Source organism: Sciurus carolinensis, chromosome 17 (genome assembly GCF_902686445.1).
Source record: "Sciurus carolinensis chromosome 17, mSciCar1.2, whole genome shotgun sequence".
NCBI classification, from domain to species: Eukaryota; Metazoa; Chordata; class Mammalia; order Rodentia; family Sciuridae; genus Sciurus; species Sciurus carolinensis.
This window is the reverse complement of record NC_062229.1, coordinates 27,128,140-27,153,397: the sequence shown is the minus strand read 5'-3', so window position 1 is coordinate 27,153,397 and position 25,258 is coordinate 27,128,140. Positions and strand designations below refer to the sequence as shown.

The window sequence follows — 25,258 nt, the reverse complement described above, 5'->3', positions numbered from 1 at the left end:
AATTTGTCTATTTGTCTGTTTCTCAGAAGCATCTTGCTATTTATTCAGCTGATTTTCATTTTCATGTTGGGTTATTCCTGGGTACCTCATCTTGTGGTTACCACAAGTAGGATCTTCCTTTGCAGTATATGTCCAGGCTGGTCACTCGACTATATGAAGCCTATTATTTCTATGTTAATTTCATTACCATCACATACTAATGTGGTTTTATAATGGTTGCCCAGTTCACCCTCTGGAGTGTTCCATCTGTGATGTATAGTGTTATCTTATTTCCTCTTTCTAGTGGTTGACTATATGACTTTTTTCTTTTTTTTTTTTTTTGTACTAGAAATTGAAACGGGGGTGCTTAACCATTGAGCCACATCCTCAGCCCCTTTTATTTATTTTAATCACTAAGTTGCTTAGGCTTTGGCTAAGTTGCTAAGACCAGCCTCAAACTTCTGATCCTTCTGCCTTGGGCTCCCCAGTTGCTGGGAATGCAAGTGTACACCACCATGTCTGGCTCTCATGCTGGCTTTTGGCTGACAATGTGAGAAAGCACTGTTCCTTGTGCCTGCTTTTGTTAAGAATTGTCGTCAGGGATGGATGAATGGTTTATTCAAATACCTTTCAGGGATTTGTGGAGGTCAGTGTTTGCCCTCAGTGTTTCACACCAGCCTTTTTGTAAAAGCGGTTCAGATGACAACTTGCCGTAGCTTTCCCAGTTGGAACCTACCTTGCTGTGGTGAATTCTCCTTTTCGTGGCTGCTAGGTTTGCACTGGTATTTAAAATGGAGTGATGTACAGATTTTTTTAGATGAACAGTAGTTCTCAACAAAGCTCTCAAACACCATCACCTGCTTCCGACGAAGCTGGTGCTGAGAACATGGTGTTGGGCGTGGGGCTGATGAACTGAGGCAGATCAGTTGTTCCTTCCCTGGACCCTCCAGGGAAGATGCCCTGTTGTCATGGAGGGAGCGTGGCAAGGTGGGTGCTTGGAGGGTGAGTCAAAGCGGCACTGCCAGCCAGCTGGTCACTGTGGTCCCAGGCTGCTGCCTCCATGGAGAGATGCTGGGGTGTGGAAAGGGAGCCTGGCTCTCCTCCCGCTTCCAGCCACGCTGCAGCTCTGACCCCAGGCAGTGAGCCTGTCCAGCTAAGAGCCACCCTTTCCATCCTATGGATCCTGTGACTGCCCCAGGTTGGGGAAAGATCCCTACCAGGGTCAGCAGGCATGCCTTCTGGAATCTACCAGACCTGGACTGGGCACTGGCTGAGGAACCCCAGAGTTGACCCCAGGTCTTGTTATAGGATCAGGACCATCCCCATGCCCTGTGCTGAGCTCCCCCACTGGACCTTCCCTTTCCCCTACAACTGGGCCCTATGTCCCCCCTTGCCAGATTGCAGTGCCTTGTCTCATTCAGATATCCTGTTAGGGAGTGACTGAGCTAGGCCACCCCTGAAGCCTGGGCAGGGAGGTGGGATGTGGTGGGCAGGCTTTCCGTGACCACCTGGGAAGAGCCCAGTGTGCCCTGTCATGTGCTTCATTTGGGAATATTCAAAATGCCTCAACTATGTCCCTGGTTAGACCAAGCCCGTGCGGGGATTGGATTATACTGTCTTCATTTTTGACACCCAAGAACTTGTGATCCTGATGCCAGAGAACATGTTCCTGCCATACTGTCTCAGTGGTCAGATCCAGAGCCCGGGTTTCCAATCCAGGTACCACCACTTCCTGGTTATGTGAACTTAGGCACAGTCAGCCAGCCTCGTGACTTGAAATAGGGATAGTGTCTGCTTCTTGGCTGCTGGGAGGGATCAAATGATTTGGACTGGGTGAATTGCTCAGAATGGCCCCTGGCACAGCGTGAAGGCTTTGCAATGGCTTAACTAAAATTAAACAAAAACTTCAATTCACATCATGATTTTGCAATGCCATTAGGTTGGTTCTGCAAACAAAAACTGTAAAAGATTATTTCTTTGAGTAAGCTTTTTTTTTTTTTTTTTTTTAAAAGGAGGGGGGCAAAGAATTAAATCCTGAAGGAATGTGGGAATGAAATTTCGGTTCTATCCTGTGTGGCTACTAGTCTGCTGCTGTCTCAACCTAACTTCTCCTAGTGGGAAAAAATAACCAGCTTGTGTGGCAAAATAATCAAGCTGGCAGCTCTGCATGCCAAGCTCTTCCTGTCAAACATACAAATGGGAGTAGATTTGGGTAAGCCAAAGCTGCACATATGATAGGGGCCAACATTCCTCGTAGCTTCCTCTGGAAATAAGTGCTGCTGCAAGTTAATCTCCTGCATGGAATGGTCTGGACACAGGGTCAGGGAGGCTTGGCAGGAGCAGAAGCCCTTGGCTGGCCCTGTATCACTAGGCAGGAAGCAAAATCCAGAGCAGTTGCTGTATTCTAGTCTGGCTAGAGCTGCCCTGACATTTGCTCTCCCAGTCTAAGAGAACTCAGTAGGTGTTTGTTTCACAGATGTATTTGTCCTTCAAACAGTAGGCCTGCTCCTGGAAGCGGGGCTGAGCCACCATAGCCCTTCCTCGATGGCACCCTCTGGTGCTCAGGCCTGTTGCTGTGAGCCAGACTTGCACTTCCTGGGAGGGAACCTCCGGCCTAGCCCTTGAAGGGCCAGAGACAACGGAGAACTCTCCATAAACAGTCCTCTGCTTTACATCTATGATTGGCCTGTGTGGGACTCAGCACAGCCCCTGGGAGTATCACTGTCCTATTTTTTTTTTTTCCAGTTTCAATGGACACTTATTGATTTAATAGATCATCAGTTACTTCTTCCTAAAACTGGCATTTCATCTTGTTTCCATGCCAAGTAGTAAACAGTGACAAGCTAATCAAAACAGTGATAAGCTACTTCAAAAAGAAAACTAAGCTAACAGTTCACTTTAACAGGCAAAATATAAATAGATGCACTCTAGGATGCACAATGGTTTAGTCACTAAGAAATTTAAAGGGGATCTTGAATACAGGCAAATCCAGGGTGCAGTAAAGATGAGCTGAGATGCTGTGCAACTGTTTAAGGGTTCCTGGTGCTACATCTCTTGGCCACGAGCTGAGTCTTGATGTGGGGGGAGGTTTTAGCTAATGCCAATGCTAAGATGACTTGGGGGTGGTGCACAGGAACCAAAAGACAGGAAAGTACTAAACATTGCTGAGAGCATCCACCCCCAGGAAGGACTTCACCTTCCAGGAGCTCCAAATTAGCACCACCACCAGCGCTCACATGGCTGACTTTATCCTCTGTGTTCCATTTGGCACAGCAAGTGACCGACCGTGTCCCCACCACCTGTGATGGTGATGCAGCCCCTGGAAGGAGCTTTCACCACCTCACCCATGAGTGCTTCGGTTCCCTGGGCAAAAGCTTCCCATTGAAAAACACCCACAGGTCCATTCCATACAACTTGCCTACCCCGACTGACGGCCTCAGCATACTTCTCGCTGCTCTCAGGACCACAGTCCAAGCCCAGCCGCAGGTATGCCAGCGGCCACAGTGGCTTGGCCAGTCTTGGCATTCTCAAACTTGTCAGCAGTGACGAGAACAATAGGCAAAGTAATCTTCACACCATTCTTAGCTTTGGACATAAGGTCTTTGACAATCTTGGGTCCCTCTTCATCAAACAGAAGTGCCAAACTCCATGTTGTTGAGCACCTTTAAGGAAGGTAAAAGCCATTCCACCACCAATAATCATCTCATTGACTTTGTCCAGCATATTATTGATCAGCTGGATCTTGTTTACAATTTTAGCTCCACCTAAGATGATTAGGAAAGGTCACTCTGGGCTCTCCAAGGCCTTGGCAAAATAGTTTAGCTCCTTCATCAAAAAGCCACCAGCCTTCTGTGGAAGACTGACTCCCACCATGGAGCTGTGGGCTCATGTGCAGTGCCGAAAGCATCATTCACACAGACATCCCCTGGTTTGGAAAGTGAAGCTCGGAAAGCTACTTCGGCTGACTTGGCTTTCCTTGTTCCCAGAAGCATCTATTTCCTTCCCTTCTTCCTCAATATGAAAGTGAAGGTTCTCCAACAGGATAATAGACCAGCTGCTGGATTGGCACAAGCTTTCTCTACTTCTGGGCCCACACAGTCCTTCAAGAACAGAACATTCTTGCCCAGTAAAGATTTCAGTTCTGTAGCAACTGGTTCTAAGGAGTACTCGTCAGGCTTGGGAACACCATCAGGCCAGCCCAGCTGGCTCATAAGGACAACTGACTTGGCTCCATTGTCCAAACAGAATTTGATGCTTGGGACAGCAGCCTTTGTCCTCTGGTTATTCATTATCTGGTTATTCTTCAGAGGAACATTGAAGTCCACTCTCCTAACGAACCTCTTTCCCTTCACGTCCAGCTTGTCCAGAGTCAGCTTCTTTAGACGGCAACATTTTGGCCATAAGGCGAGGGCGAGAGGTCTGAGATTGAGAGAAGGATAACGTGAGCAGACATGTGCAGAGTGCCGAGGACTTCATGGACAGGGAGCGTGCTTACACCACCCTGCAATGCCCCCATTTTGTTGAGGTATCTGAGGTGTAGCAAGGCCAATTACTTCTTCAACTTAGCATAGTGTGGATACAGTGGAACCAGGATTTATCCCCAAAAGGAACAGACTAAGAATGGCTTTAGCATTTTTAAATGGCTAAGAAAAATCAGAATATACATATGAAACTCGGGATTTGAGCCAGGGGTGCGTTACCACCAAGCCACATCCTAAGACTTTCTCTTTTATATTTTGAGACAGGGCTTTGCTAAGTTGCTGAGGCTGGCCTTGAACTTGTGATCATTCTGTCTTTGTCTCCCAAGTCACTGGGATTACAGGCATGAACCACTGCACTCAACTTGGAATAGTATTTTTTGATATCAAATTATGAAATTCAAAGTTCAGTATACATAGTTTTATTAGAACACAGGCATGTCCATATGTATCCATAATACATTAAGCTCACCAGTGGCAGCATTGAGCAGTAGTGACAGACTATGATTCCAAAGCCTTAAATATTTGCTCTCTGGTCCTTTTTATGGAGCAGTTTGCCAACCTCTATACTCAACCCCGTTGGCAGCCTTTGGAGTGACTCTTGCTATGTAAGGACAGGTATGAGTGAAAGAATGGATTAGGAGCTCCCTTGTGAAGTCCAAGGACAATACAGAGAAATAAGGTAGTGTGATTCTAGCTTTAGTGGACTTGGCATGGGAGGGATAGGAGAACTCTGGCTTGCTGCAGGGCCCTGTCCTCAGGCATGTCCTGGCCAGCCTTTTAACTAGTGGGCTGAACGAGGACATCTGCACTGTAGGAGACCCAGCTGACTGCTCTGTGCTCCTTGCTCTACTCTGATTTGACTTGCTTTCCACCCACTCCTGGATTGGGAGGAGATGGGTTCAGGGATCAGTGCATCGCCATATTCCACTGACTGTTGTTGAACTAGGATGAGCATGTTGACTGCTCCCCAGTTTGGCTGAAGGGAAGGATTTCTATACTATGGCTGTTGGCAGGACAGGTCCCTCTTCTCTCTCCCATTCTTTCCCGGACACCAAGGGGAAACATGGACCCATAGCAGGACCCTGCATGCTTCCTAAGGCAATATGGGGATGTTAACATTGTGGTGAAGTAGATAGCAACAAGAAACCCGAGTCCTCATCATGGCACTATGGAGCTGCTGAATCCACCCCGCCTGTGCCATCTTGAGACTTCCTGTGGGTGGTCTTAATTTTCCTCATGGTGGAGTCACTTTGAGTCAGATTGTGCTGGTACTTGCTGCTGAAGACATGCTGATAGAACAGCTTACTTCTGCGGCTGGCACATGACCTAAAGTGGGCAGTGACAGGGAAACAAATGCATAGGACACCAAAACAATCCAGAAAGGATCCAACAGACTGCAGTTATCTGAGAGGAAAATCGAAGTGCTAAATGCAAAGTCCTCCACTCGGGGCCTGTGAGTCGGTGGTACAAATGCAGTTTGTGTGAACTGAAGTTCTCCAGAGAAGCCGCATCTATGTTCCAGAGCCTGCAGACCATTTGATCTTGGCTGACTAAAACATCAAGATTGTGGAGAGAGAATGTGGAAGATCAAGAACCAAAGTTTTCCTGGACCATCTTTAGTCCCCCTTAATAGCCATTTGCTATCAAACTATCCATCATTCTTGTGACTAGAGATAAAACTCTTGGAATGTACACTAAGCTTGGGAGATCCCTGGTCTTCACCTAGCCTAAAACTAAGGATATGATGATCTGAATCCTGTAAGAGATTTTTCCCATCTTGCTAAAGATGACAGCTGAGTCCTAGAGAAGGGATTTACCTGCCTCTTCAGAGTCCACCTGCTTGATGCCCCCCTACCTACTTTCTTTTGTGACTATAAAAGTTCCTGTAACTTCTTCCGCAGGGGGAAGAACTATGTCATCCCAGGTAGCTTGAATCTGTGTTCTTGGGCCATGGTCATTGATTTGGCTCAGAATAAACTATTGTTTTTTAATCTCAAAGCAGAGTTATTTTCCTCAGCAATTGAAGATATGGATGGATGGTCACAAGTGAGGGTCTTGGACTTAGATATGTTCCCTTGGGGCATGCTCCATAGGTATCGGCAATGTGAGCAGACTGGCAAGGATGCTACCCAGACTCGGCATCTGGAATGAGGGAAGTGATTTCCACACTGCTCTGATCTGACCCTCCAGTGGAGCAACATGTCCAGTGATAGATGCTAAAGTTTAATTAAAACATTGATCAAGAATGCCTGGACACATGCCAGCAATGGAGACTGTGAGGGGTTCTGCCTAGATTTGGGCTCCCTTGAAACTAGGATCGGGTACCAGAATCTCATTTTGGAGGTGGTTCTAGGAAGCCTGGTGAGCAAATGGGGAAGAGAAACGAGGAAGGAAGAAAAATCCACCAAGGATGCAGTAATGAGTGGGCTACTGCTGTGGGTGTGAGACTCAGCCCATGTGGGCACCCGTGACAGGCTGTGTAGAACACTCCTGCAGAGGATCAGTCCTCAGAGGAAGGAGGCACCATGGTATTTGTCACCAACTCCCATAAGACACTTGAAGGTTGAAGGTTGCTCCTGGGGTGGAAGAGATGCTAATTTTTACGGCATTTTGAGTTTGCTGAGTGGGGAGGCCATGCCTGTTCAGGGACCAGAGGGCTTCCCTAGACTGGGGATCTGTAAGATGGGGACCTTTCCAGGTTCATGCTATAGTCTTAGACCTAAGCATGTTTCATCCAGAAGAGAAAACTTGGGGGGTGCAGCACTTAGGGGCAGTTTGCTTTCAAGCCATAGACTTCAGCAACATAAGAATTTGTTTTTGGTTAAGACGTTAAGAATTTCAGAGAATGGAAGAAAAAAGCCCTGGGCAGCCTTAGGAGCCAGGGGTGAAGGTGTGTGGCCAAGGGAACTTGGCCCCATTCTACCTCGAGCCTGGGAATGCAGGAGAGTTTGCCAGCAGACAATACTCAACAGAGAAGGCAAGTTCTCGTGCAGGAAAACCAGGTCCTCCAAAGAGTGGCATGCTTGCCCAAGCAGCCCAAGCTCCCCTCTTATCCTGCCTGCCTCCCTCCCTGAAGCACAGGAAGGCTGAGCTACTTGCAGAGGTCAAAGGAGGTCTCCATCATTGCTCATCATGGGATTAATTAATCTGGTCTCACCTTACTAATTAAGGCTAGAGAAAAACTTTCAAAATTGAAGATGGAAGAAGACCCAGAATCCACCACCCTCCATGACAGCTGAGGCAGCAGCAGGCGTGAGTGGTCTCAATGGTCCACATCTGTGTTCTAACCAGTCAGACCTGGTTGGGTTTTAGCCAGTGCCACCATCCTGTTGCCCTTGGCCCATCTGCAGCCCACCCTACACAAAGGGCGGTGGGGGGGTATCCAGTCCATCACCTCCAGGATGCAGCACTCACTCATCAAATTCAAATCCTGGTGGTACTGATCTTGCATTTATGACCTTGGGCATGTCTGAGCTCAGCATCCTTAAGAGTAAAGTAAGGATAGTAATGCCTTCCCTGCAGGGCTGCAGCGAGGAGGAAATGAACTAGAGATGGCAGCGGTGGTGGCAATGGCCACCTGGGTGATTTTTTTTTTTTTTCATACTAATCAATTCTGCAACACTAATACAGCGTCCAGACTGTCTACCCAGAGTCAGTGTCCGATTCCGAAAGTCAACCTCCATTTAGATTGCCAATTGCAGTGTACTTCAATTACACTGAGTAACCAGCTATAAAGTGAAGGATCTGCTCAAGGCTGAGGGGCCAGCAGAGTCTGCGTTGGCAAGCCAGCACCTGGAGCCCAGGGTATATGGAAGAATTGCATGTCTTAGCCTTCTTATGTTTGGTTGTGCTACGTGACACATTCTGTCAGTGAATTGACTCAGGATTCAAGAAGAGGAGGTTTTCAGAGACTCGGGACCAACTCAGAGCTACCGGGTGAGTCTCTCCCACTGGGTGAGGCTCCCCAGATGGGGCGGTAGTCCCAGAACGTAGGGAACTTTGTGGAGCAGAGTTGCCCAGTAAGACTCCCCCACTGGAGCCATGAACTCGGAAAACCAGGAGCATTGCAGAGGAGGGCCACCCAGCGAGAGGCCATGACACAGGGCAAGGCTCCCTGGCCCTGGAAATAGGTCCGGACCCCTGGAAACGTCGCAGAAGAGGGCCCAGCCCAGGTGGTAATTCTGGACCGAAGGGAACTTCTCAGAGGAGAGCTGCCCAGTGAGACTTCCCAACCAAGTGAGTGTTCCCCGCGGGCGAGGCTTTCCCACCAGGGCGGTAGAACCAGAGACCCAGGCCCAGACCAGCCATGCCCCAGCCCGCAGTCTAGTCCCCCTTTGTCTGACCATTGGTCAACAAGTGGAGGTGCCTCTGCCCACTAGCAGGAAATATACCCCACCTGAAGGCCACCACCCCTAGAGGGGCAGCCTCCTTGTGGAGCACTACATTATCAAGTTCCTCCAAGACTTCAGGCTACTGAAGGCTAGGAGGTGAGTTATTGGAAATCTAAAGGGACACTATAAGTCAATAGAGGAAATCTGCAAATCTTAGTTTCACTACTAGAGGGGTAGATACCTGAGCAATATGAGAAAACAAGTGAAGAAAATGTCCCAAACAAACCTAGATGTTACATCAATAAAATCCAATGACATCATGGCAGAAGAAATGTCAGAAAGGGAGTTCAGAATGTACATAATTAAAATGATCAGGGAAGCAAACGAGGAGATGAAAGAGCAAATGCAGGCTTTGAACAATTGCACCAATCAACAGTTAAAAGAGCAAATGCGGGAAGCAAAAGATCATTTCAATGAAGAGAGATACTAAAAAAAAAAAACCAAACAGAAATCCTTGAAATGAAGGAAATAATAAACCAAATTAAAAACTCCACAGAAAACATAACCAACAGGATAGAACACCTGGAAGACAGAACCTCAGACATTGAAGACAAGATATTTAATCTTTAAAGCAAAGTTGACCAAACAGAGAAGATGGTAAGAAATCATGAATAGAATCTACAAGAATTATGGGATATCATGAAAAGGCCAAATTTAAGAATTGTTGGGATTGAGGAAGGCACAGAGAAACAAACCAAAGGAATGAACAATCTATTCAATGAAATAATACCAGAAAATTTCCCAAATCTGAAGAATGAAATGGAAAATCAAGTACAAGAGGCTTGTAGGACTCCAAATATACAAAATTACAACAGACCCACACCAAGGCACATTATAATGAAAATACCTAACATACAAAATAAAGACAGAATTTTAAAGGCTGTGAGAGAAAAAAATCAAATTACATTCAGGGGAAAACCAATATGGATATCAGTAGATTTTTCAACCCAGATCCTAAAAGCTAGAAGAGCCTGGAACATTTTTCAAGCTCTGAAAGAAAACTGATGCCAACCAAGAATCTTCTACCCAGCAAAACTTACCTTCAGATTTGATGACAAAATAAAATCCTTCCATGATAAACAAAAGCTAAACGAATTTACAAAAAGAAAACCAGCACTATAGAACATTCTCAGCAAAATATTCCATGAGGAAGAGATGAAAAACAATAATGTAAATCAGCAAAGGGAGGAACTACCCTAAAGGAACAACCAAATAAAGGAGAAATCAAGTCATATCAAAATACAAAAATGAGCCAAATGACCGGGAATACAAATCATCTCAATAATAACCCTGAATGGTAGTGGCCTGAACTCATCAATCAAAAGACATAGACTGACAGATTGGATTAAAAAGAAAGACCCAACAATATGCTGCCTGCAAGAGACTCATATCATAGAGATACCCACAGACTAAAGGTAAAAGGATGGGAAAAAACATACCATGTACATGGACTCAGCAAAAAAGCTGGAGTATCCATCCTCATATCAGATAATGTGGACTTCAAGCCAATGTTAGTCAGAAGGGATAAAGGACATTTCATACTGCTTAAGGGAAGCATAAATCAGCAAGACATAACAATCATAAATATCTATGCCCCAAACAGTGGCTCATCCATGTACATCAAACAAATCCTTCTCAATTCCAGAAATCAAATAGATCACAACACAATAATACTAGGTGACTTTGACACACCTCTCTCACCACTGGACAGATCTTCCAAACAAAAATTGAACAAAGAAATCATAGATCTCAATAACACAATCAATAATTTAGACTTAATGGACATATATAGAATATACCATCCAACAAAGAGTGAATACACTTTCTTCTCAGGATCACATGGATCCTTCTCTAAAATAGACCATATATTATGCCACAAAGCTACTGTTAGCAAATACAAGAAGATAGAGATACTACCATGTATTCTATCAGATCATAATGGATTGAAATTAGAAATAAATGACAGAATAAAAAACAAAAACTACTCCAACACCTGGAGATTAAATAATATGCTACTGTATGATGAATGGATAACAGAAGACATCAGGAGGGAAATAAAAAAAAATTCTTAGACATAAACGAGAACAAAGACACATCATATCAAAATCTCTGGGACACTATGAAAGCAGTACTTAGAGGAAAATTTATTTCATGGAGTGCATTCAATAGAAGAAAAACATCAACAAATAAACGACTTAACACTATAGCTCAAAGCCCTAGAAAAAGAACAGAGCAACACCAAAAGTAGTAGAAGACAGGAAATAGTTAAAATCAGAGCTGAAATCAATGAAATTGAAACAAAAGAAACAATAGAAAAATTGACAAAATAAATAGTTGGTTCTTTGAAAAAATAAACAAAATTGATAAACCCTTAGCCACACTAACAAAGAGAAGGAGAGAGAAAACTCAAATTACTAGAATTTGGAATGAACAAGGAAATATCATGACAGACATGATTGAAATAATACAAAAAATAATTAGAAGCTATTTTGAAAATCTATACTCCAACAAAATAGAAAATCTCAAAGACATCAACAATTTCTAGAGACATATGAATTACCTAAACTGAACCAGGAGGACATACACAATTTAAATAGATCAATTTCAAGTAATGAAATAGAAGTCATCAAAAGCCTACTAACAAAGAAAAGTTCAGAACCAGACGGGTTCTCAGCCAAATTCTACAACACCTTTAAAGAAGAGCTCATTCTAATACTCCTCAAAGTATTCCATGAAATAGAAGAGAAGGGAACCCTCCCAAACTCATTCTATGAAGCCAATATCACCCTGATACCTAAATCAGACAAACACATTGAGGAAAGAAAATTTTAGACCAATATCCTTAATGAACATCAATGCAAAAATTCTCAACAAAATTTTAGCAAATTGCATACAAAAATATATTAAAAAGATGGTGCACCACGATTAAGTGGGTTTTATCCCAGGGATGCAAGGTTGGTTCAACATTTGGAAATCAATAAATGTAATTCACCATATCAACAGACATAAAGTCAAGAATCACATGATTATTTTGATAGATACAGAAAAAGCATTTGATAAAATACAGCATCTCTTCATGCTCAAAACACTGGAAAAAATAGGGATAGTGGGAACATTCCTTAACATTGTAAAGGCCATCTATGCTAAGTCCATGGCCAATATCATTCTAAATGGTGAAAGACTGAAAGCATTCCCCCTAAAAACTGGAACAAGGCAGGATGCCCTCTTTTACCACTTCTATTCAACATTGTCCTTGAAACTCTAGCCAGAGCAATTAGGCCAAAGAAATTAAAGGGATACAAATAGGAAAAGAAGAACTCAAACTATCCCTATTTGCTGATGACATGATTATATATTTAGAGGAACTGGGAAATTCCACCAGAAAACTTTTAGAACTCGTAAGTGAATTCAGTAAAGTAGCAGGATATAAGATCAATGCTCATAAATCTAGTGCATTTTTATACATAAGTGATGAATCCTCAGAAAGAGAAGTTAGGAAAACTACCCCATTCACAATAGCCTCAAAAAAAAAAAAAAAAAAAAAAAAAAACTTGGGAATCAATCTAACAAAAGAGGTGAAAGACCTCTACAAAGAGAACTACAGAACACTAAAGAAATTAAAGAAAACCTTAGAAGATGGAAAGATCTCCCATGTTCTTGGATAGGCAGAATTAATATTGTCAAAATGGCCATACTACCAAAAGTGTTATACAGATTCACTGCCATTCCAATTAAAATCCCAATGATGTACCTCACAGAAATAGAGCAAGCAATCATGAAATTCATCTGGAAGAATAAGAAACCCAGAATAGCTAAAGCAATCCTTAGCAGGAAGAGTGAAGCAGGGGGTATCGCAATACCAGAACTTCACCTATACTACAAAGCAATGGTAACAAAAGCAGCATGGTATTGGCACCAAAATAGACAGGTAGATCAATGGTACAGAATAGAGGACACAGACACAAACCCAAATACAATTTTCTCATACTAGACAAAGGTGCCAAAAACATGCAATGGAGAAAAATAGTCTCTTCAACAAATGGTGCTGGGAAAACTGGAAATCCATATGCAGCAGAATGAAACTAAACCCCTATCTCTCACCCTGCACAAAACTCAACTCAAAATGGATCAAGTATCTTGGAATCGGACAAGAGACCCTGCATCTTATAGAAGAAAAAGTAGGTCCAAATCTTCAACATGTCGGTGTAGGATCAGACTTCCTTAACAGGACTCCCATAGCACAAGAAATAAAAGCAAGAATCAATAACTGGGATAGATTCAAACTAAAAAGCAAAGGAAACTATCAGCAATGAAAAGAGAGCCTACAGAGTGGGAGAAAATCTTTGCCACTCATACTTCAGATAGAGCACTAATTTTCAGAACTATTAAAGAACTCAAACTCTACACCAAGAATACAAATAACCCAATCAATAAATGGGCTAAGGAAATGAACAGACACTTCACAGAAGATCTACAAGCAATCAACAGATATATGAAAAAATATTCATCTATAGTAATAAGAGAAATGCAAATCAAAACTACCCTAAGATTCTATCTCACCCCAATTAGAACGGCAATTATCAAGAATACAAGCAACAAATAGGTGTTGGCGAGGATGTGGGGAGAAAGGTACACTCATATTGCTGGTGGGGTTGCAAATTAGTGCAGCCACTCTGGAAAGCAGCGTGGAGATTCCTTAGAAAACTTGGAATGGAACCACCATTTGACCCAGCTATCCCACTCCTTGGCCTATACTCAAAGGATTTAAAATCAGCATACTTACAGTACCCAGTGACATCAATGTTCATAGCTGCTCAATTCACAATAGCCAGATTGTGGAACCAACCTAGATGCCCTTCGATTGATGACTGGATAAAGAAACTGGTGTATATATATATACAATGGAATATTACTCAGTCATAAAGAATAATAAAATTATGGCATTTGCAGGCAAATGGATGAAATTGGAGAATATATGCTAAATGAGATAAGCCAATCTCAAAAAACCAGAGGAAGAATGATCTCGCTGATAAGCGGATGATGACACATAATGGGGGGTGGGAAGGAGGGACTGTATAGAAGGAAAAGAGGGGTGGGAGGGTTGGGGGGGAAGGAAAAAATAACAGAATGAATCAAACACCAATACCCTATGTAAATGTATGATTACACAAATGGTATGCCTCTACTTCATGTACAACCAGAGAAATAAGTTGTACTCCATTTGCTTACAATTAAAAAAAAATGTGAGAGGGGCGAAAAATAAATGAAGTTGAGGGATCCTTCTCAATGTGCAAAATATGAGTCGCAGAACTCAGAAAAACTTTACAATAAACCAGTAAATGTAAGTAAAGGTAACAGGTGAACAGCCAGACAAAGAGGTAGATAGGGGGAGGTCGGAAAGGGCCCTAGGTGTAGCCTGTGTCCCTGATTTGGGGTGTACCACCCTGCCACTATGGAGCAGTACATGTGTTCACCGTTTTGGAAGTTCTTGGAATTTGAAGCTCTCTAAATTGTTCAAGAGTTTTTATAATCTAATCTGCAGCCCTTATGCCCTCCTTGAGGGTCAGTTTGACTAGAGTCATGGGGGTGTGAATGTTCCCACCGCCTATTCCCTCTGATTAACTGCATGGGCGAATACAGGTGTGACCCAAAGGGCCTCATTATGGGTAATAAAAGGCTTCTATCACTTGAAAAACTCCCAAGGATTTTAGGAATCTTTTGCCAGGAATCAGGAATAAAGACCAAATATATTTTCTACCATACCACATTATCGAGTGCTGAGGGGCACTCCTTCACTTTACTGGATGAAAACAGCTGCCCTTTCAGTGCAGGGAAACCTGGGCCTGTTCTGTGCCCTTAGCACTATATGGGGGGGAGGCGGGGGGCGGGGCGAGATCTGGCTGCAAGGAACAGAAGCCTCCTGAGTGTGGAGGGAGCAAGTGGCCCTTCGCCTGGGCTTTCCTCCCCTCCCCACAGCGTGGGCTGCCTGACTTCCTGCAGCACCCCTTGGCTGTCTTTCCCTCACCTCTGCCCAGACTCTATCCTCTTACTTGGTGGCCTGAGCCAGGGCACATGAACTGGAGCTGGTTTGTAGGTCCCTTGCAGGTGTCTCTGTCCACAGTGGTGTTTCCAGGCTTTCTAGCGTAGACCAGCCATTCTGCAAAGATGGGATCACAATCTTCCTGCTCAGTCTTTCCCATGTGGTGCTCTTTCAGGAACTTAGTACATTTTGGGGTCTGAGAGTTATGTACCTGTGTGACTTACCACGTGCCCAGAACTCCCTAAGTCCTTCCTCCCTACTCCTGCCACCTCCTGGAGATGTAAAGAAATGACCCAGGAAAATCCCAGAGAGCTGACTTCCTGTTCATGTACTTCCTGTTTCACATGCCATGAGGGCTACCTTTTTTTTTTTTTTTTTTTTTTTTGTTTTTCCTTGCCCCCCACAACCTGAATTATTGAAAACTCAGCCCCATTACCAGTGTCCACTAAACGATTCACAAGGGTGACAGCTTTGCTCCAGGATGGAGTAACAGGAAGGCACATCTCGCCCCCTCGGCCTCCTGTGACTCCCTGTTTCACCTTCCCCCTCTCAATTCCTCTCTCCCTTTCCACAGTAACAAATTTCCTCCTGTCCCATGCAAAGCAAATCCTTCCACACCCAGACCTCTTGAGATCTCACCTTATGCCTTAAGTGCTTTGTGTTAATGTGTCAAATCAAGAACCCTTCCTAAGGGGGAAAGTGTGTTTTCCCTACTTGTGAATTCTGTAAGTGATCCCCACTGGTCACTCATCCTGATTCATCTCTCATCCAATCCCAAGCCTTCTAAATTTGCTTCCCCTTTTGACTACTGCCCCTCTGTCTTCCTCCCCATAGCAGAACCCTCTCCTCTGCACCCCCAGAGGGCTCTGCCACCTCTGTTTTAGGCCTTTCTCTTGTCAATCTCTTGGTCCTTAAGGTTCACAACAGAAAATATCTTCCTGTAAGTCAGAGCAAGGGGCTGACCCACAGTCTTATTGGTTCCTGACCCAGAGGTCGTATCTCCTGCCTTCTAAAGGGAGGAAAAGAGAAGCAAATGCTGAGTGTTATTATGGAACTCCTCTGGCCCACTCTAAAATGCTCAGTGTGTCCTCAAAACCAGGCTTTGGAGGCAGTGGTGCAGGTCAAGAAGTGGGCATGGGTACAATCCATACTGAGCCATGAGTAAACAGCTCCTGAGTGGAGTCAGTTGACCAGAGCAGCAAAGTGGAGGCCCCATTCCTAGCTGGAGGCCAGCCATGGAGCTGACCAGCACAGAGTTACTGAGGATGGCCCCCAGAGAGGCTCTGATGTTGTGCAGGGCATGGCAGGCCAGGTGGCCTCAGCTGGGTCTCCTGGAGGCAGGTACGGTGCCACCCCTTCAGAGGCTGGCTGTCTCTGCAGGTTCATGACCGCCTGGATCGCTACTGCTGTGGCTTCGAGCCTGAGCCCTCAGACCCCTGTGTGGAAGAAAGACTGCGAGAGAAATGCCGGAACCCCACAGAGCTGCGACTGGTCCACATTCTGGTATGTCTCCTCTACACGATAGTTCCCTGTCACTCTGGACCTGGGTCTTCCTGTGGCTTGCAGAAGACACTGTTTGGCGAGTCTGAGATGATCAGACACTACTGTTTCCCAATCCTATTCTTGGCAGTAGAGCCCTTTGTCCTGAATAATATTTCCAGGGATCTGCAATGAATGCATAAAACTGACCAAATGGAGCTTTTGAGAGTGTGGCTGAGGTGGGTGGGGGCTGGAACCCTATTTTCACCGTCTCCACTGCCCCAAAGAAACTCCAGAGAACTCTGAGGCCTCCTGGAAGCAGTTTGAGAATGGAGCCTTTTGAATGGACTGGAGAAGAGGCAAAGAGAGGGGAAGGTGGTGGGGGGCGGACGGGTCCTAGGAACAATAGCTCCTAACTTAAGATTAGGTTACTAGAGAGGATTGTGGGAACTTAGCATGGAATTTTGGAGAACACATGGGAATGGAGTGTGTACATAGGAGTAAGGGCCAGAAGAGATGGCTACCCAATCCTAACCACACCTTATTTTTTAAGGTACTGAAGAATTCTGTTGCTGGTTGTAGTTTGGAAAAGAATTTGGAGACACTAAGCTCTCCTCCTGTGGATTTAGTCTGATCAGTGCTTTCTGAGGAAATGGGATGCTTAGGGGATGCCAGGTGCTCAGGTGCAGGTGGCAAAGTAGGTTCACATGTGTGCACACATGTGTAGTGTGAGCATGCACGTGTGCAACACCTCGTGAAGCCATGGGGAGTAGGCTCCCTGTTGTACCTTCAAATTCCCACCCGTGCCCCCCAAGTAGGAAGTCCCTTGTCTTGCACTTTAGCAGGTGGTGCTGTGGCTTAACTTTACAGGTCCTGGTGTGAACCAGGCAGGCTACTTATAAGCCGTATGATCTTATGTAAATTGTTTTTTAATTGCTTCTGTGAAATGAGGCTCACCCTACTGCTTTCCTCCTAGGGTTGCTAGGAGGATTAATTGAGATAATGTTTGGGAAACACTTAGCATAGTACTCCTTATAGAGTTAGCACTCAGTCATGGGTACTATTTGGACAAGTAGGATAGATCGTGGAACTGACAGTTCAGGGTCCCCAACCTCTTAATTTTTTTTTTTTTTTTTTTGTGGACGGAGGCTGGCAGGTACTGAGGATTGAACTAAGGGGCACTCAACCACTGAGCCACATGCAGAGCTGTATTTTCTCTTTAATTAGAGCCAGGGTCTCACTGAGTTGCTTAGCGCCTCACTTTTACTGAGGCTGGCTTTGACCTCGCGATCCTCCCATCTCGGCCACCCAAACCACTGGGATTACAGGTGTGCACCTTCATGACCGGCCAGCAACCCCTTAAGACTGAAAGTCCATAGGTGCTGGCTACCCTCACCCTTACCCACCCCTCTCTGTCCATCCTCTTCCCCTGAGGTTCGGAGCAGCAATCCGTCTCATCTGGTCTACATCGACAATGCCGGCAACCTTCAGCACCCTGAGGACAAGCTGAACTTCCGGCTGCTGGAGGGCATTGATGGGTGAGGAGCTGAGGGGTTGGGTGTAGTTTGTGGAGTGAGGCTGGATGGCCCTGCTGCAGACGGTGGGGCCATGGATAGTGAGAAAGCCAGTCCATCAGACCATAGTTGTTGGATCTGAGCTTCAGGAGAAGTGGGGAGCCCTGGGAAAGCCGAGGGATAGACCCTGATAGCCTCCTGCTTCTAAAGAACCAGCCGCCTCCTGGGGTCTGGGAAGGCTAGTTCTTCCCTTGCTGTGGGCAGGAGAGCCAGACTGGGGCCCACCCTTCCCTGCTCACACTCGGCAGGCAGCTGGGCCTCCCAGGCTTGTTCAGGTTCTGCATTTGCCAGGTAGAGCTGAGGCTAGCCGACTTGATCCACGGGGCTTCTCTGTGGGATGGCGCCCATCTAGAAGGCAAACAAATCTGAGAACAAGATAGTATGAAGCAGGCCTGGGGACTTTGGCTTCCCAGCTATGCGGCTTTGACAGTCTGGCTTCCCCTTTCATTGGAACTTTCTGAGATCACTTTCGTTCTTCCTTTCTATTGTGGGGTTCTGGGGACTCTGCTCCAGGTTTCCTGAGTCTGCCGTGCAGGTTCTTGCATCAGGGTGTCTACAGAATTTGCTGCTCAAGTCATTGCAGATGGACCCTGTGTTCTGGGAGAGCCAAGGTGGAGCCCAGGGGCTGAAGCAGGTCCTGCAGACTCTGGAGCGGAGGGGACAAGTCCTGCTGGGACACATCCGGAAGCACAACCTCACACTCTTCAGGGATGATGACCTGTGAGTCCATGGCTGCCCAAGCAGGGCCCCTTGCTGGTGGGCTCCTTGCAGCACACCCCTCGGCTGATCTGATGAGCATCCATCTGATGGCCATGTTTCCTTGGGCTCGCCCATCTTGAAGACAAGTGGGAAAAGTCAGAAACCAGAGGGTTACATGGGTGCCAGGGATGTTTCTCCTACTTGGGATGGTGGATATGGTGTTGGATTTTTAATCTCGCCACATTCTTTTCTGCCTTCTGGGCTCTGGCTGTTTATCCCATCACACAAACATGTTCGGGGATGTTCTGTGAACTGGTCCATGGAGCAGTGTATCTGTTTGTGTAGAGCTGGACGTGTGTGTGTGTGTGTGTGTGTGTGTGTGTGGTATGTAGGTGTGCATGGCAAGTGTGCACGCCCACATACAATATGTGAGACAAGCTTAATAAAAGTCTTCATAGAATTTTACTTGTGACCCGGAACTGCTCTGACTGAAGGCTGATTCAGGTCTGAGATATTAACCCTAAGTATTTGTCTTTATAGGCTTTAACTTTTCAATTCCTACTAGTTATGGGTATCTTTTTTTTTTAAGTTATAAAAGTAATCATGCTCACTAAAATCAAATTAATAAGTAATAGAAGCAATTAATAGAATAAGCGACAGTACCAGAATCTCCCTAGAGATGTATATGTATGTTAGCCAAACTCACACTAGATGCAAATTTAAAAAAATAGTAAAAGTGGGCTCATACTTGCTTTTCAACCACACTTTTTACTTTGTTCACAATACTATATTGGTCATCTGAATTGACCTAATTTTTATTGATGGGTACATGAAATTCCAAGGCAGGAATGTGTCATTTTATTCAACCATTCCCATAATATTAAAATGGCTAATTTTAACCAATAAACAATGCTGTGAACATCACTGCATGACATGAAATATTTGCCAGCTAGATTCCCACAAGTGGATTTCTGGGTCCAAGTTATGGACACTGTTTTAAAAGAAATTGCCATCCAAAATGTGCTGTCAATCTATACTTCTACTAAGAAGGCAGAGAACTATTTCCCTATACCCCAATACTTGATATTCTTAGACTCGATTTGTTTTTTAATCACTTGAAATACTTATTCACTATAAACACCAATTTAGTGTTCAATTTTCCAATATCTTTGTATTACACTTTTTAATAGTTCCAATTAGTTACACATGACAGTAGAATGCATTTTGACACATCATACATAAATGGAGTATAACTTCTCATTCTTCTGGTTGTACATGATAGTTACACAGGTCGTGTAACCCTATATGCACATAGGGAAATAATGTCCGCTTCATTCTACTACCCTTCCTACCCCCATACCCTCTCCTCCTTCACTCTCCTCTGTCTAATCCAAAGTAACCTTATTCTTCCCTAGTTGTCCCCCACCACCTTATTGTGAATTAGCATCTGCATAGCAGAGAAAACATTTGACCTTTTTATTCTTTGGGATCAGCTTATTTCACTTAGCATAATATTCTCCAGCTCCATCCATTGACTGGCAAATGCCATAATTTCATTCTTTAAGGATGAGCAATATTCCATTTTGCATATATACCACATTTTCTTTATCCATTCATCAGACTTGACTTTTATCTAAGAGGGAGACCTATTTTAAAAACTGCATTTTCTATTTAAAACTTTTTTTTTTTTTTTTTAGGTACTGGGGATCGAACTCAGGGCCTTGTGCTTGCGAGGCAAGCACTCTACCAGCTGAGCTATCTCCCCAGCCCTCTATTTAAAACTTAATATAACTTTTTTTTGGGGGGGGACAGTACTGGGGATCGAATCCAGGCATGTACTACCACTGAGCTGCCACCCCAGCCTTTATTTATTTATTTTTTTGAGATTGCTCAGGTTGGCTTCAAACTTGCAGTTCTCCTGTGTCACCTCCTGAGTTGCTGGGATTACCATGCTGGGCTGCATTTCCTTTATTAGGAAAATTATCTTCCCATTTAGGTATTCATCATTTGCATTTTCTGGGTTTTCTTTTTAAGACATTTATCCTTCCCTTGTTAATTTGATAGAAATCTTTGAGTCTAATTAGTGCAATCAATCTTTCCTGTTAAGTATGTTGTAAACGTTTTCTTCCAGTCTGCCATTTTTCTTTGTTTATGGAGTCTTTTGCCATTTGGAAAATTTTAATTTTTATGTGATCAAATTCCTTTTCCTTTTGTCTCCTACATTTCTTGTCTTAGGCTGTTACTGAGATTGTTTAAATACTACTTATGTAGTATTTCTTTTATATTCACTTTAAGTCCATATGAAATTTATATTTGAAAATGGTGTGAGTTAGAGATCTAACTTATTTCACTTTCCCTCAAGTGGAGAATCAGTTGTTTCTGAACCATTATTGAAGAGTCTATCCTTCACTGATCTTAAAGTTTTACCCTTATCAGATACTAAATACACATCCACTGTGGTCCATTTGTGATTTCTGTTCTGTTCCACTGATTTTTTTTTTCAATTCTTGCATCGACATGACCCTTTTTAAAGTGTTTTTTTTTTTTCTTGCTATCTAGTAGGGCAGGCTCCCTTCTTTTTGTTCTACTTGCATTTCTTTTCTTGCTATTTTTGTACATTTATCTTTTTAATATGATCACATTTCCATGAAGCATGCAACTCCTTTCCCACAGTTCTCAAAATCCCAATGTGTTTTGGGATTATATCAAATTTATAGACTAATTAGCAGCAATCTAACTCATTTAACTATTGAATGCCCACATTCAGGGACTTGGCTTATCCATTCACTATTCTTTAATCTCTAATAAAATTTTAAAGTTTTCTTCTACAAAAGTCCATTTTAAACATATAACTTATACTAATTAAGAATTTTTTAAATTATATTTTTAAGATAAATATTTAGATGCACATCTTGGGATTTTTAAGTAGAAAATCATTTTTACAGAAGGATAACATTTACCTTTTTATTTTGTGTGTGTGGATGCCATTTCTGTTGTCTTATTACTTGGATTGGGATCTCTCTGGAACAAAGTTGAATAATAGTAACTATAGTATCATCTGTATCTTATTCCTAACTTTAATGAGAAAACCTCTATGGCTTCACCACCGACTATCAGATTTAAAGAAATCATTTCTGAAACATGTCTTTCATCAAGTCAAGGAAGTTTAAGTTTCTTTTTATTAACATAGAATTTTGCAAAAGTCAAGGGAATTATTTTAAATGCATCTTCAGTGTCCATTGAACATACTGTTTTTCTCTCTTTTCTAATACTAAGTAACTTTTTATGTTGTCACAATAAACCTGTTGGGCTGAGCTCTATTAGTCTTCTAGGAACTGAAGCATTTATTTACTAATATTTTTAGAATCTTTGCATATATATTCATGGATGGTCTAAAGTTTTCCTTAAGTACTCTATGGCCATCTTGTTGAATCTAAGCAAGCCTCATAAAATGAATACAGAATTTTTTTCAATTCCTTTGGAATAATTTAAATATGAATAATTTATTCTCCAAAGGCTTACAAAACTCTCCCGTGAAACCTTCTGGTCCCTGTGCCTTTCACTGGATTTCTTACAACCTTTTCGAGGAGGTTCCAACCTAGTGTGGGAGGTGGTGTAAGGGGCTATAGTCAACCAGCACACCTGGCCTGCTCCATGGGCACGGGAAGGCAGGCATGTCCTTGGCAAGACAAGGCCCTTGGAAGAGGGATTTTGGCTTCAGGTAGCTCAAGTTTTTATTTCATGGTCACCACGATGTTTTTCTTTGAATTCTTTTTTTTTTCCCCTCCCTTTGCTCCCAATTCTTTCCAAAGACACCCAGGCCAAACTCTCCTCCTGTTCCCAGCTAGTTTCCAGGTACCAGACTTTGCTCTGCTTTCTGCCTACACTCAGCCAGAGGTGGGGCTGAGACACTTGCCACCTGGAAAATGGCAAGGAGAGAGGAATACAAAGAAACGTTTCATTGCCAAAGCAGAGTTGGGGCTGTCACATCAGGATGAGACTCATTCTACTTAGGAAAAACTAACAGCTGACACTGAGGGGCTGAATATACAAATGGACAATAGCCAGACCCCACCTGACCTTTAAACTATGACCCACAACCTCTTGTAGCAACCAGCCCAGAAAACCAAACCATAGCATCAGCATCAGCCCAGCAGGGTTAGGACTTGGCCAATGACTGCCAACTTCTCCATTTATTTTGTCCTTCAACTCAGGACCAGCTGGAGAAAGTCAGATATGTACCCCTGGCCAGGCTCATAGGCACCCTACCTCCAGATTCCCCTAAACCGATAGCCTCCACTCAGGAACACCTGAGGCCCTTCATTTTCTCCCCTATAAGCCCTCCCACTCTGCCTGGAGTCTCTGCAAGACAGTGATAGCTGACTCCCTAGTCAGAGCAAGCCTCTGTTCTCCTTTGGGAGGGCTGTAGATTTCCACACCGTATGACTGAGGATTGACCAGAGAGATGGTAATCTGGGTGAAGGCAGCTATCGGGCCTCTGGGGCAGATAGTCACATTGTGAAAACAGGTTCCCTTACAGTGAAATGGTCTAGGTGGCCACCTGTGAAAGGAGTGGGACCCTGCAGGCAGGTGGGATGGCTGGGGAGGGTGTGAAGCTTTTCTGAAAACACCAAGCCGGACTCTTCCTGTCTGTGGGTGAGGCCTTTTTTGTCCTAACAAGAAAAGTTCTGCTCCACACAAAAAGGAACTGTGTGGGCAAATACTGAGAGGTTCCTGCTAGCCTGTCCAGGGCACATCAACCACCTGTGACACTGTGGGACAGGGTCCAGTCTCCCTGGTCAGCCCACCCAGTGAAGATGCCATTTCTGGATGCTCCTCTCCACTGGCTTCTTCCCCACCTGGTGGGGTGGGCTCACCATGAAATGTGGTTTACACGGATCAAAGCATTTAACCTCACTGTGACTCCTTGGATAGGCATGATTATTTTCTCCACTTTATTGATGATGCAGAGGGGGTGGGGTAACTTACCTGAGGTTACACAGTTTGTAGGTGGAAGGGTGAGACTTCAAACCAAGGCAGGAAGTATGCTAGCAATTCTCACTTCCAAGCCCACCACTAAGTGATGTTCCCGTTGCCCTCTCAGCCTCTGACAGCTCCTTTTCTAGCAATCCCTTTGGATGCCTCTTTCTTCTTTTTCCCTTTTCTATTTTTGTGGTACAGGGGATTTTGGACCCAGGGGTGCTCTACCAGTGAGCTACATCCCCAGCTCTTTAAAAATTTTGAGACAGGGTGTTGCTAGGTGGCCTTGAACTTGTGATCCTCCTGCCTGTCTCCCCAGTAGCTGAGATCACAGGTATGCACCATGGTGCCTGGCAGGGCCACAGCCCCTTGGCCAATCACATTGACAAGCATTTGGCTGTTTGCTGGTTAAAGTCTGCTCAGTCTATTAACTGCATCCTCCCTGCAAACTGGAAACTTCATCTACTTTTCACTTAAAAAAAAAAAAAAATCCTCTTGGCTTCAGTACTTGCTGCTTGCCTGACACCTTCTCAGATGTTACCTCTGGAATGAGAACCATGTGCCAAGCTGAGGAGCCAGCACAGCAGTTCAGGACATTCCCATCAGGAGAGGCCCTGCTAGGGGTCTGCAGTGCGTATGGGGGTAGGATGGGAGGGGACTGGGGTTCTCAGTTTCAGGCAAATCAGCCTTGAGAAAGAGGCCAGTCAAGGGGTCACAACTGCCGGCCTCTGCGCTGCCCCAACTGGCTTCACCCCAGACCTCATTCTGTTCCTCCTGCACCTAAATGGGCTATTCCAAGGAAAATGGAGTTTCCACGTTGGAAGCGCTGACTGTAGTAACACAGGTTCACAATCCTCTAGATGCAATTCCAACAATCCTCACAGCTCTGAAAATTGAAAGCTTTTTAATATACTTGGTGCCAAAACTCCTGTTACCCTCAGTGTGAATATTCACACAATTCTCTGTAGAAATCGGTGTGTTTGATTATTAGGTGTAACCTCAGACCCTGCTGAGGGTATTGCAGGCTGCATGGTCTGTGTGCCATATCACCCTTCTAAATCTGAAAAATTCAGAATTGAGTCACATGTGGCCCCAGGGTTTGGGTATGTAATAATTAACACTAAGGGCTTGTGCCAGGTTTTGAGGAACTTCCTGTGAACCCCAGGTCCTAGTTCTTGGGTTCTCTTGGTTCTTTGATGGGACACAGTGTTAAGATACAGATTTAAAATAAATAACATGGAGAAAATAAACACTCCTAATGTTAAATTAGCTCTGATAACTCCTACACAATTTTTTGCACAATTTTCAGTTAAACTGACTATGGGGATGATGGAAATGATCTATATTTTTTTAGGAGTTCAGGTTAAAGGATATATGGATTTATCAAAACTCAAGAAACACTAAAGAGCTGTGCATAAATAAACACCAATAAAACACATTTTTAAAATGCCAGAAAGCAGCAGCACCAAAGGAGGAGCTGGTATTGCTCAGCACTGACAAGGGTGGCCCAGGCTCCTGCACATGAAGGTTCCACTCCTGCCATGCACGAGCCGTGTGACCTGGGAAAGGATGCTAGCTTCCAGTGTGTCCACACAATGTTCTACAGATACCCAGAGTCTTGTTTTCAAATAATGC

At 44.1% G+C, this 25,258-nt stretch overlaps 1 protein-coding gene and 1 pseudogene across 1 annotated transcript in view; one reads left to right on the top strand and one right to left on the bottom strand.

The window, feature by feature from the left end:
• Positions 1-20,162, top strand: part of Gask1a (golgi associated kinase 1A) — a 57,857-nt gene extending 37,695 nt beyond the window's left edge. The window contains 3 exon segments of the mRNA XM_047531428.1: positions 16,272-16,394; positions 17,805-17,908; positions 18,458-20,162. Coding sequence (XP_047387384.1) covers positions 16,272-16,394; positions 17,805-17,908; positions 18,458-18,668 — 438 coding nt within the window. The 3' untranslated portion in view covers positions 18,669-20,162.
• On the bottom strand, positions 3,134-4,495 carry LOC124968891 (phosphoglycerate kinase 1-like; annotated as a pseudogene).
• Positions 20,163-25,258: the final 5,096 nt, after the last annotated feature.